The sequence below is a fragment of the Clytia hemisphaerica genome, unplaced genomic scaffold (assembly GCF_902728285.1).
Source record: "Clytia hemisphaerica strain Z4C2 unplaced genomic scaffold, Clytia hemisphaerica genome assembly, whole genome shotgun sequence".
Lineage (NCBI taxonomy): Eukaryota > Metazoa > Cnidaria > Hydrozoa > Leptothecata > Clytiidae > Clytia > Clytia hemisphaerica.
The window spans coordinates 172,932-186,090 of record NW_027104432.1 but is presented as its reverse complement, the minus strand read 5'-3'; the positions used below and the strand labels follow the sequence as shown (position 1 = coordinate 186,090).

The window sequence follows — 13,159 nt, the reverse complement described above, 5'->3', positions numbered from 1 at the left end:
TGTCATGAACTAGACCTTCTCTAAAAGCTGTATCACCCCAAGTTAAATATTTTTTATCCTCTCTTTCAGGGTTATTTGCATTACCAAATCTATAACCCTGAGTTTTTTATCCTCTCTTTCAGGGTTATGTGCAGTACCAATCTATAACCCTGAGTTTTTTATCCTCTCTTTCAGGGTTATGTGCAGTACCAATCTATAACCCTGAGTTTTTTATCCTCTCTTTTAGGGTTATGTGCAGTATCAAATCTATAACCCTGAGTTTTTTATCCTCTCTTTCAGGGTTATGTGCAGTACCAATCTATAACCCTGAGTTTTTTATCCTCTCTTTCAGGGTTATGTGCAGTATCAAATCTATAACCCTGAGTTTTTTATCCTCTCTTTCAGGGTTATTTGCAGTACCAATCTATAACCCTGAGTTTTTTATCCTCTCTTTCAGGGTTATGTGCAGTACCAATCTATAACCCTGAGTTTTTATCCTCTCTTTCAGGGTTATGTGCAGTATCAAATCTATAACCCTGAGTTTTTTATCCTCTCTTTCAGGGTTATGTGCAGTATCAAATATATAACCCTGAGTTTTTTATCCTCTCTTTCAGGGTTATGTGCAGTACCAATCTATAACCCTGAGTTTTTTATCCTCTCTTTCAGGGTTATATGCAGTACCAAATCTATAACCCTGAGTTTTTTATCCTCTCTTTCAGGGTTATGTGCAGTACCAATCTATAACCCTGAGTTTTTTATCCTCTCTTTCAGGGTTATGTGCAGTACCAATCTATAACCCTGAGTTTTTTATCCTCTCTTTCAGGGTTATGTGCAGTATCAAATCTATAACCCTGAGTTTTTTAACCTCTCTTTCAGGGTTATTTGCAGTACCAATCTATAACCCTGAGTTTTTTATCCTCTCTTTCAGGGTTATTTGCAGTACCAAATCTATAACCCTGAGTTTTTTATCCTCTCTTTCAGGGTTATGTGCAGTACCAAATCTATAACCCTGAGTTTTTTATTCTCTCTTTCAGGGTTATGTGCAGTACCAATCTATAACCCTGAGTTTTTTATCCTCTCTTTCAGGGTTATGTGCAGTACCAAATCTATAACCCTGAGTTTTTTATCCTCTCTTTCAGGGTTATGTGCAGTATCAATCTATAACCCTGAGTTTTTTATCCTCTCTTTCAGGGTTATGTGCAGTACCAATCTATAACCCTGAGTTTTTTATCCTCTCTTTCAGGGTTATTTGCAGCACCAATCTATAACCCTGAGTTTTTTATTCTCCCTTTCAGGGTTATGTGCAGTACCAATCTATAACCCTGAGTTTTTTATCCTCTCTTTCAGGGTTATGTGCAGTATCAATCTATAACCCTGAGTTTTTTATTCTCTCTTTTAGGGTTATGTGCAGTACCAATCTATAACCCTGAGTTTTTTATCCTCTCTTTTAGAGTTATGTGCAGTACCAATCTATAACCCTGAGTTTTTTATCCTCTCTTTCAGGGTTATGTGCAGTACCAATCTATAACCCTGAGTTTTTTATCCTCTCTTTCAGGGTTATGTGCAGTATCAAATCTATAACCCTGAGTTTTTTATCCTCTCTTTCAGGGTTATGTGCAGTATCAATCTATAACCCTGAGTTTTTTATCCTCTCTTTCAGGGTTATGTGCAGTACCAATCTATAACCCTGAGTTTTTTATCCTCTCTTTCAGGGTTATGTGCAGTATCAAATCTATAACCCTGAGTTGCGTTGGTCACAAATCTTTGGTGCGTTAGAAGAACGTGTTCGTGATTTCGGTGTGGTTGATTACAGTGTCAGTCAAACTTCACTGGAGCAGGTTAGTTTGAGCTTATACAGTGGAGTCTCCATAACTCGAGCCCGCACAAATTTGTTCAGGTTAAGGAACTTTCGAGTTATGGAGTAAGGTTTGTAGGGCATTGTTAAGTAAAGGAAAGAAGAAAAAGTAGGGTAGATATTCGAGTTATAGAGGTTCGAGTTAAAGAGACTCCACCAATGAATTTTTCGTTTAGCATTAAGCAAGGTTGAAATGTTGTTTCTCTACTTTATAAGGTTAACCCTTAAAGCTCTAAATACATATATTTACTGACACTCGCTTCAGAACTACTTCTTAGACTCAACACGTTTCCTGGTCCCTTCAGGCTACAAACCTTTATAAAACAAGACCCTATTTTAATTCGTCCTACGTGTTGGAGGAATGAAGACTTATTTGAAAAAGCATGTGTGTTTCCTAATGGAGTGCTTATACCAGAGCTGATTATTCCATGAATCTTGGAGGCCTTACACAGTCATCTCGAGAACTTTTTTTTTCCTCTTGTAGGTGTTCATCAACTTTGCAAAGGAGCAACACGCTGAAGATCGGAAGTTTAACAAAGGTTGTTGTTCATGCTCCTGTTTCTAACATGAAAGAAAGAAAAGCGAAATTTTTCATAACTATTATCCTAAAACAATTGTATATAACATAAAACGTATTAAATAGAAATTTTAAGTTTGTCCTTAATAATGAGGTCCAACTTTAGGATATTTATATAGCCTCTAAAGAAAGCTTGGCTAATCTAGATTGCCCAAGTATAGAATACTTTCTAAGCTTATACACGTTTTTTTTTTATAAGGAACCTTAACTTTGCTCTGAGCCTGGAGTTCCTTATTTTTACAGAGAATTTCAGTCTCAAAGTTCCTTATCGAGTTCCTTACTACATAGGAAATTTTGAACTTTTTCCCCTTGAAAGATCAAAATTTGGTCAAATTAGTCCCAACAAGGTACATTATTTTCAAATCCACTTATTCTCAGCCTGAGCAGTTCCTTAACAATTCCTTATTTTTTAGACCATTTTCAGCCTCGAGTTCCTTATAAACGTGTTCCTTATAAAAAAAAAACGTGTAGACAATAAGCATTTAATTGATGCGTATCCCGCAAATGCGGAAATAGATACCTCCTAAAAATACTCTCATATATTTGAAATGAATATTGATAGTTGCTTTCATATTGTATATACTACCTATTTGTACTAACAATGGGCTATTTCATTTAATATTCATGAAGAGGGGTGTGGACGAACCTTTTCATGCCAAAAAGATTTCTTGAAAATATGTGGATACCCTATAGAAAAATGGCACGATTTGCATGATAAAAAGACCTTGAAGTAAGGGTGGGCGAACTAAAAATTAGTCTTTTACCACATGGGAATATTATAATATCTTAAACCCCCTGGAAATATTCATACACCCCCTGTTTGGGAATGAGATGGGAAAGCCCAATACAGGATGTATCAAAGTTTAGTTTTATATTAATGCGAAATTTGTTTGTATTTGTATTTGTGTCTCTATTTATAATGAGGACCAACTGGGATGATTTAGTTTTCGGCTGCAATTAAAAGATTGGTAATTTGGAAACAATGATTTGATCTAGATAGAAGTGCACGACTTTCGAAACTCTTTGAAAAGCGTTGAAAAGTATCTTTCGAATTATCTACCAATCTGATTGATTGATTGATTGATTGATTGATTGATTGATTGATTGATTGATTGATTGATTGATTGATTGATTGATTGATTGATTGATTGATTGATTGATTGAATTATGGCAGTTGGATCCTCGATCTTTTTGTAACCTTACTTTTCTTGGTGTTTGAAATTTTGCTTGTATTTATTCGAATGTCTTTTTTAGTTGCGTAATATTTTTTTTTATATCGCTGTTTTTATGTACCTGACAATATTTATTGTATTTTATTTTTATGTTGACTTTCAACCTGGAATATTTGAAGACCTGTATCTAATATTGTTGAACAATAATTACATAACCATACCTAACTTAAAAAGCTGCATTCTGTCTCAATTTTTACTGGTGAAAGATTTGTATACATATCATTACCATTATATTCTGTGGGTTTTTTCAGAGAGACTGCAATAAGCTGAAGGAAAAATACCTCAAGAAGGAGGGGAGAAAGTTGTTATTTCTTTTGCCCGAAAATGTTGTGTAAGCAAATAGTAGGACATGCATTAAAATTTGTCCTTTACCTCCCCTTATCTGTGTATTGGGCGCTAAGATCGTACTTTTCTTTTAATTTTAGATAAAAACTACAAATTCAGAAAAATATAAAGAAAAATAAACGAAAAACAAACGACAATGGATATATCGCTCCGCACAAAGTGATAATGGATGGTCATGGCTCAAACCAACTTCAAACGTAAGTTTGAACACGAGGCTTAAAACTTTTTACTAAATCTCAATACGCAATCAATTATAGCAAACTATAACAAAAGGCTTCGATGGCTAAAATGTTAAGAACAAGTTAAGAACACTTTGATGCTTGCAGACTATTATAAAACACCCAAATTCTGAGGAAATTGCACGAAAGTACTCATAAAATGATGAAAATGAGAACATATTTTGAGGCATTTTTAGGCTCAAAATTCAAAAAGCTAAGAACGTTCGAAGACTTTTTTAGATATTCTTATAAAAAAACATGTATTAGGGTATTTCATCCAAAACTATACTTCAAATTATATCTTTCTGTAGAGTCACAAGAAAGATTATGTACAAGAACAAATATCTAGAATTCAAAAATTGATTAAATCAATAACTTAGTAGATTTATGATCATAGAAAAAATCACAATGACATTTTAGGGAAACACATGACACACTGTAATCTACATGGCCCCCGTCAACGGGAGGGCGACATATTTTTTCGGCACCCTCAATTCGATTCGCACGCCGGGGGCCATGATCTAATGAACACTTTGAGCTTTTGACCGTGCATTAACAAAAGTTGTATCATTTAAAATGTCAGTAAGATTTCTTTATTATTCCTGTAAATCAATGCTTGTAGATTCAAATCTCTCACAAGTCACTCCTTATATTATCATCTCTCTATTTATAAACATTTCAAAAATAATCATCAATCGTCAATACCACATTTACAATATAGGTAACGAGCCAAAACGTTTCAGCTTAACATTATTTCTTGTCTTGTTCTTTGTATCTGTATCTTTTAGTGATTGTTCTGCAGGCTTATAGCTTTTAGTTGTGCTGCTGAAAATATGTTCATTATCTTTAGTTTTGTTGTATTGTGAGTTATTGTTCTTTTCAGTATCTGTATCCAGTATATTGTTTGCTGATACACTGCATCTGATTGGTGGAAGATCATCAAATGACGGTTGTCTCACTTTCGATTTCTTTCTTTTCTTCTTCATTTTATTTAACTTAGGAAGGATGTTAATTTTACGCCAAAAATTCATCCATTTTGCATCGTACGCTCCTTGAGACAATGAACGTCTTTTGCTGGTCGATACTTTCGTGGTTGTATCTTCTTCGTCGGAAGAGTAATGTGGATACGTCTTTCCACGGTCTCTACTCAATTCATTCTTAGCCCAAGTTTTCGGTGACGGTTCTTTAGAAATCTTATTTCGTCTCAATACTAAAGGACTGCAGGTGACCGGTTTTTCTTTTGGAAAGAATTTCTGTAAAAATGCGGATGAATCTGTGGTTGAATTTGAGATACTGAATTTAAGTGCAGGATGCTGATGTCTGGAGCCTTCGTACGATTCATCAATGAGATCTGGGATACTATAAGATTTGGGTTTATAAATGACCGGTAGATCGTCGTCAATTGTGACTCGTTTTTCTTCATAGTCAGAACCATAGTCAACATCAGCCTTGTTTTGATGTAAAGAATTTACATTGATATTGTTCGCGACTTGGTTTGCATGCTGGTTGAAACTCAACTCTGTCATATTATTTCTGTAGTGATGTCTTCTGGTTTTGCTTTCCTTTCTTTTGTTTTTATTTTTCTAGTTGTACTTTTTGCTGTAACGAAAAAAGAGAAAGATATAGAATATGATCGTCACAGAGTTTCATTTACAACACAATTTACATTACAACATATTGTTATAGAAGGCACGAAATTTATCTTCAACCATACATTTTGGTCGTGTGATAAAAAGATATGTCACTGTATTAAATATCAAGAACAATGGATGCCAACAAAAGAAGGAGCAAGAAACCAAACTCTTTCACGTCAGCTTACCAGAATGTAAACAAACGAAATGAAATAATCTTATGATGAAAAACTAGGCAAACTCTTGTTGTCTGATGGAATGATTTTGTTTAGATAAAGTCTTTAAGACGTTTTATAACCCATCCATGCAAAAACAAATAGGGAAATTGAAAAACGGAATCAACAACTTGAGTTACAAAGGTTCATCATGAGCAAACGCAATTTTAATACAGTATCCCACATTAATCAAACAATTTCAAGTTGGGCTTCTATAGCCCATGTTTGCATCAAAGCCTGCCGGCAGCCGCTTCTCGAATTTTCATGATATACAGTAGTTCAAACACCTTCAAAAAATGGACTAAATCTATTGCTTTCTCAATACAAAAAAACAACCGAAGAAAATCAACCTAAACTTGAAATCACAGTTGAAGTTGAAGTTATCAATCTGTAAAAATACATATGACAGATGATGAAATTACAAATTTCATTTACACACACCCTTATCGCCTTAATAAAATTTCATCCAAAAAATTAATCACTCAATGTCTCCAAAACTCAATCAATTTACCCTGAAAATCAACAGCTATCAATCAGTGTGGACCTTTCTTGCTTGACGAACTATATTTTTAATCTCTTAAAAGTTTTGTACCAGGTATTACATTTCAAAAACATGAATCCTCTTTCTCATAAACATGAATTTTCATGATTACATGTGAAAATCAATAGAAATGTATATCCTGTTAAATCCTTCCTTCCATCAAGTGTGATCTTATTGTCATTCTATCACCCTCAAAAACACTTAAACTCTGTGAAGGGGCTCTTTTTTTTCGAGCAGGGGAGCGTTCATCACCTAAACTAATTACCAAACGTTTTTTTATAAGAACCTTAATATGTTTTAAAGCATCCTGTTGTTCTTAACTTATAATGGCCTTAGTATGTTCTTAAAGTTCCTTAATTTGCCTTGAACTTTTCTGTCCTCATATAAAAAACGTGTAGTACATACACGTTTTTAAAAGGAACCTTAACTTTACTCTGAGCCTGGAGTTCCTTATTTTTACAGAGAATTTCAGTCTCAAAGTTCCTTATCGAGTTCCTTACTACATAGGAAATTTTGAACTTTTTGCCCCTTGAAAGATCAAAATTTGGTCAAATTAGTCCCAATAAGGTACATTATTTTCAAATCCACTTATTCTCAGCCTGAGCAGTTCCTTAACAATTCCTTATTTTTTGAACCATTTTCAGCCTCAAGTTCCTTATAAACGTGTTCCTTATAAAAAAACAACGTGTAATGCTATATTAGATTCGACTTAGAAAATGTGACCGTAAAGCCACATAAGCATCCTGCAATATATAACTCTTTCATCAGCGTCTTATCTACACCCTCACCATAATAATAGTATAAATCTACAATTCCAACCGCCATTCTGATGTGTTTCTAATGAATACTCTAAACAAATTTTTGTCACTCAAGCTTGGCATTCCTCAGCTGTGAGAAGTTCTCTTCTCAAGTTGAATAATTGTCAAAGTTATTCACACACTTAAAAATCAACAACAACAACAACAACAGAAAAACACATCAAACCTTAGATACGAAAAAACCGCGCGGTCATCAAGTCCAAAATAACCGCAACTCAAAGAATAATATCCTTTCAAAAGACAATAAGCAACAATAACACACTGTATTCATTTTTATGCTGTGAAATGATATTTTTTTGCTGGCCGTTCGCTGCCGTTCTTACATCAGTATCCAGGATAAAACGAAAAACACCTACACGAAGTGCCACACCATGTCGACCGGTTTAAGTAGCTCTCTTATAATAATACTGTAAAACAACAATGGTTTCTCTTTACTGCAGCCGAGCACAACAAATGATTCGGATACTTCATTAGTCATTTCCCTATCACTTCAACTTTTTTATAAAAATCGCTTCAAAAGATCTCCAAAAGCTACAAAAACAGGAACCATGTATACCACTACCTCTCTTCCAATTCAATACATATCTCATATAGATTATACTCAAGATTCATATCCTGGGACTTTCAATGTGTCGCCACTAGAAATCGCCAGATCTTTCCTTCAAAGACTGCTGTTCACAATAAACCACTTCTCTAGTAAAGGCAAGATCCTTCTTGTCCATTATATAATGTAGTCTGACTTTAATGCCATACCCCTTTTTACCTTCTCAAATTATGACTTCATTGCCTCGACTTAATCTAATTAGATGCTTTGATATTAATAGAATAGTAAAGTACAAACTCTTCCTTACGTCATAGATTTTCCCCTGTTCAAAGTAATATCAAAGTACAGGCATTTTCCCTCTTATCCTTGAATCTGATATCAGAAAGCAGATAAAGCAAATGAATTCAGCATCATTGAGAAAGCTCTATACTTAATCTAATTAATGCTATAGCAGAAAATAGCCTTTATCAATACATTCATGTCACAACGATGGATTAAATATTCTGTATTTTACCCTCTCTTTGATGTGACGACACACAACGTCATCATTGATGGACGAGAGAGTCATCTATTCTAACTCAGATTATAATTAAGATTATTCATGCGGTGAAGTTGAACCATAAATAAAAACCGCTGGAACATGTCCTGTACTCTAATAAAATTATGATAAACTGACCAATAGACCTAAATTATTAGATATACTATAAATCAATGAATAATGCGTAGCAAACATCCAAAGAGTGCACAATACAGTTGTAGTGCTTCATAAATATGTATTTTCCAAAAATCAAAATGTTAAAAACATAACTAAAAGTTTCATGCACTTACGTACAATCATCAGATATACTATAACTACAATTTTAAACATCCTAAGGTTGAAAAATCTTTTTGAAGATTTCTGTGAGTTTTACCTAGTCCTTATGTTATTTTTGGTTTTCCGTTTAAATCTACCGATTTTCAATTCGTATCTTTCCCAACGTTAAAGTCAATTTTTCCCTTGTATGAAACACTGCAGTCTCTGATATACATTTCGTATAATGCTTATAATAGAACATACAAACTTTATCTCATGAAAATTCGTCAGGGCTTGATAGCCTGTCGTCATCTCGTGTCCTTACTTAGCTGCTATGTCAACCTTATCAAAAACACTATGTTTCATCCTGACTGCATCAATTATAAACGTGATGTTTTCTAAACGCCTTATTGGCTGTTGTAGAATGCATTACAAGGTGATTTAAACATTCTGACTAACAACAGGTACCTATGAATCACCTGTGTAGCGATTCCATCTACTGCTACATGTTTACCTCATTTGCACTCAATTACAATTATTTGGAGAGAAAACTTCTTTCAAACTATCAGACCATGGCTATATCAATCTCTTCTTCTCTCAATAAATGCTAGTGTTTCTTCCACAACAAAAATGTCATATATTTACGAATCCCCTGGCAATAGAAAAAGACATTTTCGTCAATAATATCACATTTTTTTCGTCAAAGCTCAAAGCAGCTTTTTAAATTGAAAGAATCGTATCAGCATGATAATGCCTTTGTCTATTACCTCACTCAGCGACTTTACAAAGACATCTTTCTGGCAAAGAAATTAAATTAAAGACATCTATCATTTGGCAATTTATTTCTCTCTCTGTGCGATGAACGTGTTTGGACGCGCTATATCTTCATCTGTCATAATCTCGCTGTCAAAACTTCCCTATGAAAACAGTAAATCAAACAGCATATGTCTTTGTTTTCGACAGACATCAAATGGAAAGAAAGAATACCGTATAATGAGTGCCATCAAATTTTTCAAAACTTGAAATATTTTGAAACATTAGATTCATGATGATGGTCTGAAAATGTTTCAATTCCAGATTCGCTTTGCCCACTTTAAATATCTATTTTGCGTTGAAAACCATAGTGTATTTAACCAAAGTTCAATCATACATCCCAACGAAAACATCTCTACAGATACAGCAGAAAAAATTTCATCAAATAAGTTTTCAATTTCTGATAAACTACATTCTGTGACATATGATAACAGCCATACAGAGTGCTAACTACCGAATATAGATACTATGTTTCCTTTGCTCAATTATGATAAAATGCCATTCGAAAATCCTCGACTTCCGGACGACCCACATATCTCTTGGAATGCGTCCGGAACACGCAGGAATGTCGCAACTGTGTATGGAATTAGAATTTAGATTCCAAAAGACTGGACACACTTACTAAAAAAATTTACCAGTAAAATCTCTGTTACAAATAAGTATCGTGTGTGTTTTAAATTAATATATATTTGCTTTCCTTTTTAGTGCAGGGATGCAAGATATCTATATTCAGCAATGCTCATCGCAATATTCTGTGCGAATTTCGTAACACTTAAACCGACATTTTCGTTTGTGTTATCTTTTTTGTATTTGATTTTGACGGTATTTAAATAAAAATGAAGGTTGAAGCTAATCTTAACAAGGATTTGACAAAAGTGAAGCCAGACATCGTTGTTTGATGTCTTTGATGATTTTTTCTTTCGTTTTCAGTTTAAACCGAGCTGTTTACCTGTTATTTGTCGTTTTGAAAAGGCTAAAATACCGACTCCAAGACTCTTGGTCGTTGATCCAGTGACCATTGAATAAGTATGGGAAATTTCCAAAAACTTTCCAATGGTGCCAAAAATATTTCCAACTCTAAAAGTACAAGACTCTTGCTAGTTTGAAGTTCAGAAGAAGAAATAACTTTACAAAAATACAGCAAAGAAAAAAGGTCAAAATGGCTCTTTTGCAAAACCAGATATATACATCATAGAATACATCAAGTTTCTACACAGTTTGTAGAACCAAAAACTTACGACAACTTTCCTGAAAATATTTGCTAACAGCTTTTATAAAAACCAAAATGTTAACTCTTCAAGAAATACGGTTTTTAAAAACAGTTTTTTTTAATTTGCTAACTTTACAATAGAGTTTAAAATGTATTGCACAAATTTGGGTTTTATTCAGAGATGATGCCAAAAACTTATCCTGTAAAACGGCACAATTAATCACTCGCATATTCGCCTTCCATCAGCACATTACCAACACAAATATCTCACTCTCATCATAATTAATCAAGAAAAATACTAATCCCTTAGTTTTCTATTCTTGGATTAGCTTTTCCCGTTAGTTGAAAGTATGTATTCTGTTAGAAATGAATTAAACAGAAAAATGCAGCCAACTATAAAAACTGCCAACCCACTGCAGCAAGACGTACCATGGTACATTCACACAACGTCAAAAAGATGTATCATAAATATCATACTGTGCTGGAAATTCTCATACAGCAATGACCTCCAACCGGGACAAAGATGTTCTATACGTTGCAGACATAATGTGTCAATCTTTGTTCGCATATAGAATGTATTATCATAGCGTAGGCTGTGCGTACATCACTCAATGCTTTTGACATGTACTGTTGTATATCATTACGGTATTATAAAGGATGGAAAATAAAGCCTATTTGATGAAATCATTTTGTATACAGCTATGACTCACTGTCGTATTTACTTCGGCTACAAAGCCGGAAATACCGACTGTAATGTGATATGGGCTTTATTTTTTCATTACGTAACGCTACTTTCCTTATAAGGAGATTATCGTCATTACACTCTCGGTTTTTAACGAGGTTTGTTATTCGCAAGAAACAAATTCCAAACTACGGCATAATCACAAGAGGTGACTATGACTACAGTAGTCTATATCAGGGTACCCTCGCTGCTTCAAACGCCTCATGAATTTCCTCGATTTTGGGCCTGTGTTCCTTGAAATTCCAGATATTTATTGTATTCCTAAAGTCACTGACAGCAGCCTCGGATACAGAGGGAGGCTATAACCAATGGAGGAGAGTGTACTTTATTATCGTATTACCTTATATGGAAACTAATTACTCTCCATTAATAAGATAGCCTACCTCCTGTATCCGACCCTGGACAGGACTACAAGACCTGCGCTAAAGTCGTCTATATGTTAGACCCAAAGCGTGTTAGATCCAGTGCAATAAGGTAGTGTGCAAAACTTAAGGTTTTTCTTGTTCAAGTATCTAGTATCAATGTTCTAGGAGTTTTATGGTCAGAAATGTTCACGCTTATGGGTTTCATAGGCTGCTACCTAGCGCTGGGACCTTCCAATTTAATGACTTTTCCTTCCTTGTCAAACTTTTTCGTACACTACTACAGAAAGTGTTTTCAAGAATCCAACTTTTGACAGTTTTTCTGTCATGTAGACTTTCTGTCATTTGAAACACATTCGAAAAATGAATAAACAACACATGAAATGTTTTTGTTGTGTTCATCATTCATTCACTTCAATGACGACGGATATATCAACCGCTTGTCGGATGCACTTTCCGTCTTGAATAACATTACTTTTGAACCCTAGCGACCGTAGTACAGTGGTAGAGCATCCGGCTACGGTTCGCAAGGTTGTGGGTTCAACCCCCAGCCAGGTCATACTAAAGATTCCCAAAATGGTACTTGATGCCTCTCTGCTTGATGCTCGGCAACTAAGAGAAGGATCAAGGGTAAGTGGAGAAATCCAGGGAGAAAGAGTGGCGCCCTCCCCTACCTTCGGGTAGATAGCTATCGAAAGAGGAGCCTTCGGGTCGCCTCCGACTGCGGTCGCAGACTTACTTACTTACTTACTTGAATGTAAATCCCTATGTGAAATACCTGGCCGCGTGATTACTCAAAAAAGGACGCAGATAAATCTTTGCATAGAACCTTACTTTAACTAATGATAGGGTAGTATGGTTTGGAAGGTCTTTGAACTAATTTGAAGCTTTTTTAGTTCACTTCCAAAGTAGTATTTCAATAAAGAGTATTGTTATCGTCTGGTTAAAATGTAAAGATATTTTGTACTACTCAATACAGTAATGCTTAAATTCTTCTACTATTCTTTATTCTTTATGTCCTGCTAACATCCTTGCATATACGCGATCCACTGAGCAGCACCCAGCACCTCATCAACATCAAGCATTTAGAAATGAATATCTACAGTATGTGGCCCCCAAAACGTCGATCAAATTTAAAATTTCTCTCAAATCTAGAGGAAAAGAGGTTTTACAAAAATTTTTCCTGCATGAAAAACTTTAACATCTCTACTTTCTTTTCCCAGAAATTCTTTTTCAAAATTTTCAATTTTAACAATATTTTTCAATCGCTTAAAGATAGGTAGC

General features: G+C 34.6%; 2 protein-coding genes across 3 annotated transcripts in view; both read left to right on the top strand.

The window, feature by feature from the left end:
- The window catches only part of LOC136820583 (phospholipid-transporting ATPase ABCA3-like), a 32,826-nt gene extending 30,326 nt beyond the window's left edge, over window positions 1–2,500 (top strand). The window contains exons 42-43 of the mRNA XM_067076777.1: window positions 1,692–1,817; window positions 2,319–2,500. Coding sequence (XP_066932878.1) covers window positions 1,692–1,817; window positions 2,319–2,399 — 207 coding nt within the window. The 3' untranslated portion in view covers window positions 2,400–2,500. The remainder of the gene's footprint in view (window positions 1–1,691; window positions 1,818–2,318) is intronic.
- Window positions 2,501–4,066: 1,566 nt separating this feature from the next.
- Window positions 4,067–13,159, top strand: part of LOC136820603 (uncharacterized) — a 36,564-nt gene continuing 27,471 nt past the window's right edge. For both annotated transcript variants that reach the window (XM_067076796.1, XM_067076795.1), the window contains exon 1: window positions 4,067–4,185. The gene's annotated coding sequence lies outside the window, so the exon portion shown is untranslated. The remainder of the gene's footprint in view (window positions 4,186–13,159) is intronic.